Consider the following 6,652-nt stretch of genomic DNA (forward strand, 5'->3'; position numbering starts at 1 on the left):
TCACATAGAGAAAGAAAATAAACCCAGGAATTAACACAAGTAGATATGTTTTCTTCAAGAGCAATGCACATAAGCACACGCAAGTTCTTTTAATGTTTAATGGAGAATAACTTATTTCCGAAAGTAGCTAAAGCAAAAGAAAGCCCCAGTTAACTTATATTGCACTTGTTGAGTCACTTCTCCTACTCCTCTTGCAACTTAACTTAACTCCATTTTCCACCGTTCTTGCCGAGCATATATACGTTCATGAAAATGTACCTAAAATTTGACTAATGTGTTTGGTTTCACCGTAAACATCATAATCGATTTTTCTTCGTATCAAACGTGATCTTTGTTAACACATGTTTACTTATTGAATAAAATTGATTTTAAGTTTTGTTCTGAGATAGGTTTTCACTGTCTTAGATTGTATATTAATAACATTACTCGTGTTCTTCTTTTAATGTCTGCGTGCTCATGTACCTTCTCGTCTCTTTCATATATGAGTAATTTACTTCAGATTAATGATATGACAGTCTTAAGCATTCAAACTTGGAATTGATAGTTTCACATTAACAATAGATAAATAATATACATAAAAAAATCGTAAATTTATTATCTTTGTTGAGAATCTTAATGTGAATATATATCTTATATGGGATAAAAATGAAAAAAAGTTAAATATTATTAAAAAAGAAATATCTATATAAACTTGTTTTAAGATTTTGGATTAGAAATTGGTACATGAATTTTGAACTCAGATTATTTATGTAATAAAAACAACACCACAAACCTCAATCACGTTGATGTAATCCCTAGGAAATCTCTCTCGAAAGATGCTTCAATCATTGTTTTTAAAATCAAAATAAATAAAATCACCTCAATTGAATACTATTTTTTAATAAAAAATCAGATTTTCGAAGAGTCATCTAAACATTAGACATCACAAAATATGATAGTAATATGCACACGATTACAAGCAATTTCAGCAGTGGATAAAATCTGGAAAATACTTGGAGCAGAGCAGACAATTTATTGGCTGATTCTAGAAGCAAGAACAATCTTTTGAAAAGATTTCAGTGAAACTGACCCATACCACACTCTGGAACATGCTTTGCAATGTTAGTACAATCATAGACAATGGACGTATTTGAAAATTATTAGAGTTTGGTATGTCGTACATGATTTAAACTTATGTTTTATTATTTTCTGCAACTGTAAGATTATATAGTACACACATTCAACTAAAAATGAGCTGTCATCTGTAGCATGTGTGAACTATGAAGCCAAGGGAAACAGAAAAACCAAATTTGTTCAATTTCATTGCAGTAGTCTCAAGATGTGATAGCAGTTCTCATATTTTTCTTCATCTATGATTTATTTACAAATTAAAAGTGGAACCTCACAAGCTAAAACCATGAATTTTGATTAAAGACATTAAATACATTGATTATCAAATTTATGAGATAATTCCTTATAAAAAAACAATTTATAAGAAGTTTGCTTTTTAGAAAAAAGAAACCACTTCATAAGATGTTTCACCAACTATTCTATAATTACTTTAATAGTAGTGGTGTAGCAAAAAAATATGTTGACATTTTTTGTCTTGTTCTATGAAAAAATAAATAAATTTATAACCAAAACAATGAAAGTAACACTTCTCACAATTATAAAGTTATTAAAAATACACTGATAGTGTATAAAATCATATAAGTATTTTATACAATAACTTTGCCAATTTTAAAATTAGATTGTGTAATTAAATGAAAATGTGATTAGTTTTTTTCATAAATGGTAACCACAATTTTACATTTATACTAAAATGGTTTCTGACATTAGTGTTTCACGACATTGATCAGACTTAGATAATTGTGAAGTTCGACAATTAGCCTTCACACTTATCATCTCAACATAAAGAATTAACAAATGTAGATAAAATATGAATCAGAAGAGATAACTAAATAAAGATTTAATGTAACCAAGAGAGTTTTTTTAATAATTGGAATAATGCTGCTCATGAAGAGTAAGTCGAACTAATGCAGCTTACAAATAATTTTCACATTATTCAGATAAATTTTCTCTTTCTGTCTACCTCTAGCTATCTTCACACATCTCAAATGCAAGTCTCTATTGTTTATATTTAAAAAGTTTGTATTTTTTTATGTTCTTGCTAATTCCACGAATGGATGCAATTGCAGCAGCAGCTGTAACCAGGAAGCATATCAAGCTCAATAGCTGAAGAGCATACCACTTCAATGATTGTGTTTTGATCTGTCTCTGCGCAATGTGCATTTGTATAGGGAAGAAAACAATGAGAGGCCAGAACCCAATTGCTCCAAGCAAGCCAAGAAACTCATTGAAAAATGGCATGGCCATGGCAAGAACTGTGGCTATTACCACATATGCTGTCCTCCAAATAAGCCTAAAAAAGTTTACTTCACATGATAAGAACCCCATTTTGATTGGGTGGCCCTTGTTAATGAAATCTGAATGAGGCCACGCTATGTTAGCTCCCATCTCAATTACACGAAACAGTGGTTGAGCCATTACCTGTGTCACATAATGTTATATCTCACACTGCAGAATAGATATTACACATACAGAGAGAGAGAAAGATTGAAAACTTGATAAATAAATAAATAAAAGGGTCGAACCTGATATGCTCCCACCATATGGAGTACAATGAAAACATTGCCAAGGGCGACCAGCCAGTAGGGCTCATAAAATCCAAAGCCAGTGAGGATGTTCCCAGGTGTGTTATTTCCAAAAGCAGCATACCCAAGTCCACCACATGAGATGAAAAGTATTGTCATTGCTGAGATTCCTAATATATTGGCCCTTTTCATCTGTACGTTTTCTGGTGGAGATGACTTCAATGTGTCCTAAAAAATATGCATGCATGTAAATCCACATGTAATCAAATTTAATGAAATCGCTTCTTTCTATATAGTATTTTCGTAGTATAATTAGCTTACTTCTATAATGTCTTCTTGCTCACTTACCATTATATCATAAATAACTGTAGCAAAAGAGGATGCAAGTGCAATGTTTCCCAAAGCACTGAAAACCTTCCAAACTTTTTCTTCTTGCGTTAGGTCTGGTCCTATTTTTTTTCCAAATAAACTTGTTGGTTGTCCTTTACCTGTTCACAACCCCAAATGTTTCCATAGTAAGTTGTTAGGACACTGCTATACTGATAAACTATGAAAGAATGTTAGTGGCATCATACAGAGGATCGTTGCAAAAAACACTCTTGTATACAGGGGAAATCTCCAAGAAAGAAATTGTTGCAAACGTCTAATAAGCTAGTGGCATTCTTTGGAAATATATGGTATAAAAACTAAAATCTTGAAACTAATATAGCAAAAATCTTCTGGAAAAATATAGGTGAATGTTATAATACCTTGAATCACCACTGCCAGAGAAAGCCCGCTTCCAATGAAAGCATAACCAAAAGAGGTAGCGGCAGCCATGGTTGAAAGCCACGTTAACTTATGGAAATTTGGGGTTTGAGACAATAAAACTTGCAGGACCCCGAAGCCAACCATATAGGGATTATTTGAAAACTTGCAATAAGCATCATGGCCATGTTTGTGAAAGCAAATGGCTTTCTTTATTGCCCTGCATGCCACAACCATAGCACTATCATTATGTGCACTAATAGAAATAAGTAGTTGAAGAATGTGATAAAACAAAACAAAAACATACACCATGCTTATAGAACTAGTTATAGCGTAGCCCACTGTAACCCCAGCGAGCTTCGCATACAGAACCGCTCCACAAAACACGTGCATTTTTCCGCCTAATTCATCAAATGGCAACATGAAAATCATCAAACATGTAATAGGCAAGTAAAGAATTTGTGCACATGAGTTATTAAGGAAGTAGATTATGATACCTAGGTATGAATTGACGGCTTGCATGTAAGTGTAGTTTCTCTTGCCAGTGACTGGGTCAGGAAATCTGTAGCAATCAGCTATGAAATAGTAAGTGCACATGGAAATGCATGCAAATGCAATCATAACAGATATCCCAGCAATCCATCCAAGTTGGGCCATGGCCCATGCCAGAGCCAGCACTCCTGCTCCGATCACCACCGTCACTATGTGCGTCGTAGCAGTGAACACGTTCCCTGCAACCAACCATGTCAACCCACGTAAGTTTTTTTTTTCAGCTTATTCTGGTCAGGTGAAACAATGAAACAGTATCGTTTATATTACTTGAAGAATGTATTTTCTTTTAAAAAATCAATACTTTAAGGGACACTCCCTATGCTTGAACATTGGAAGAAACACCCAATAGATAAAATCACTTTCGACCACTCGAACTTTTTTGAATTGGATGAACGTAACACTCGGTGACGAATTTTCCGACTTTTGGTAAAATCGAACACGTGACTCCATTTTGAGATTCAGTTCACGTGTCTAAAAAAAAATCGTTTATTATAAACGTCAACTTATTCCATCTCAAAATATAAACATAACTTAATCAGCTTAATGTTTGTTTGACTAAAATGTTTCACTGGACAATCCAAACACGGTAATAAGTTAAAAACGTTCAAACAAGTTGGTCGGTCAGCAAATGAATATAATAAACACAGAATAACTGAAACACAACTTCATACTGTTTATACATGACTTAGAAGACTGTTCATTAAGAAAGTTATTACCTAAACTACTGTTCTTTTCACTCCAGAATGAATATTCTAAAAAACATCAATTTCAAAAGGGGAAAAGGGACGCGTGAAAAATTTATGCAGGATAAGAAAGATACAGTATAAATATCCCGTGAACATTGTGGGACTTGTCCATTTCCTTCTGGAAAAGGAGTGAATGACTTGGGCAACACAGAAGAATACACGTCTTGATTGTACAGGGTGGGTTAAAAAATGGCCAGAAGATTTTCTGGCTTTTGCTGAAAGTGCATCAGCATCTTTATCTCCACACTATGTGATGTCTGAACTATAAAGGATGAAACTTTGCACGTGGTTGGTAAGAAACTTGATTGGTTGCCTCGTTGGATTGGACCAGCTAGCCAAATAAAATAACACTCTATTTGTTCAACCAGTTTCCTAGAAGTAAAATTCAATTCAACTCCTATTATGTTTTATTTGTCTTTTCTAGGTGAATTCGTTTCTCGTGAATATCAGCATAGACTTGTGTTACATTACATGTCAAAACAAAAAGAAGGTTGGTTGAGTGCAGAACACAGCCCAAAATTTCAATATTCCGATCATGAATTAAATAATTTTGGTTCCTGTTTTTTAATCAATCTCGTAGTGATGATGAACGCAAACAGAATTGTTCTGAGAAGGATATATACATGAAAATAGGGAAATGATGAAGCAACAGAAGAGATGAGAAATATGCGGAAGGAATACCGAGTCCTTATAAGAAGGAGAAAACTTGGTAACAAAAATTTGATAGATTCAAATAATCAGGGATTTAGCAGAGAGATAGGAGAGGCTAACTGAAAAGAAAATTAAGATCAAATAAATGAAAAAAAAAAGTGTGTGAATTAAGATTCGATTAGATCCGAGAATTCCATTACACTACACATCACTCTCATTTTTTCTCTGCTCAGTTAACAGTCTATACATGTTCACTGTCAGAATCATCAGTACCACAAAAAGTGACATTCCCTTACATGACAAGATTATCATGAATTTTAAGAATCTCACCCACTCATGCATGAACACGGGTTAAAGGAATATCTCAAATAGCGTGTACCGATCCAAGTATATACATAAATGAAAATCTTCTGACACTGAAATCACCCTTCACAAACGTCCATGAAAGTAGTTTTCTATATTTATGACAGAAACAAGTTGTAATTAATGATAAAAACGCGGCCTCAGATCGATCCAAACGTGAAACACACGGTTTTTAATTGACGTTTTTGTCGTATTATAGGAACATCTGTTTCAGATGGCATCCATCCATGAAGAACACGAAGATGCGTTCAGTGCAACAGATTGAATGAACAAAATGATGAAAATGATGAAGAAGAAAAGAGAGAGAAGCAAAAGCAGAAGACATATACGAACCGGTTCTTTTGACTCTTCCATCATCATCGAATCTGGAGGGGTCTCTGGCGGGAGCTTCAACATCCATGGTTGCGCAGTGAAGAAAGTGAGAAAGTATGAGTGAAGAGAAAAGAGAAGAGAGAAGAGTGATGATTGATGAAGTTGTTGAGAAGAGGAAGTGAGTTTATATAAGCTGTGTGATAGCAGAAACAAATGGCTTTGCATGCGACATTGGTGCTTCCGTTAACCTATATCATTGTCTTAATCCCAAACTCCAATAACTGCACTCTTCTTCCTATCTTTATGCTCTCTTCCTATTTTTTAATTCACCCTTTTTCAACGTTACACATTTCATAACTAAAATCATTTCTTTTTTTATTATTTTTTGACAACTAAATTTTATCATCTTATAATTAGAGTCTTATAAATACAAATATAGAAATAATCAAGTTCTTTCGATCTTATTAGATCCGATCATAATTGATATGCAAATCAGATACTTGATACAATTATAGATCCAACAAATTCGAGAAAGAAACAACACATCCTTGAATCTTACGTCAAATCTTACATTAAATCTTACATTAACTAAAAATGACAGAGTCTATCTAAAAGAAGATCTATATTTATTACTTAAAGGTTTTAATT

At 33.5% G+C, this 6,652-nt stretch overlaps 1 protein-coding gene across 1 annotated transcript; it reads right to left on the reverse strand.

Annotated features, from left to right (window-relative positions):
- Positions 1–1,947: 1,947 nt before the first annotated feature.
- LOC114196319 (amino acid permease 8-like) lies at positions 1,948–6,273 on the reverse strand. The gene is made up of 7 exons (XM_028086925.1): positions 6,026–6,273; positions 3,878–4,111; positions 3,688–3,781; positions 3,383–3,600; positions 2,982–3,121; positions 2,634–2,861; positions 1,948–2,529 (listed from the first exon to the last, which is right to left on the reverse strand). The coding sequence occupies exons 1-7, from the start codon at positions 6,090–6,092 to the stop codon at positions 2,107–2,109; spliced, it is 1,404 nt and encodes a 467-aa protein (XP_027942726.1). The 5' UTR covers positions 6,093–6,273; the 3' UTR covers positions 1,948–2,106.
- Positions 6,274–6,652: the final 379 nt, after the last annotated feature.

The sequence above is a fragment of the Vigna unguiculata genome, chromosome 9, assembly GCF_004118075.2.
Source record: "Vigna unguiculata cultivar IT97K-499-35 chromosome 9, ASM411807v1, whole genome shotgun sequence".
NCBI lineage: Eukaryota > Viridiplantae > Streptophyta > Magnoliopsida > Fabales > Fabaceae > Vigna > Vigna unguiculata.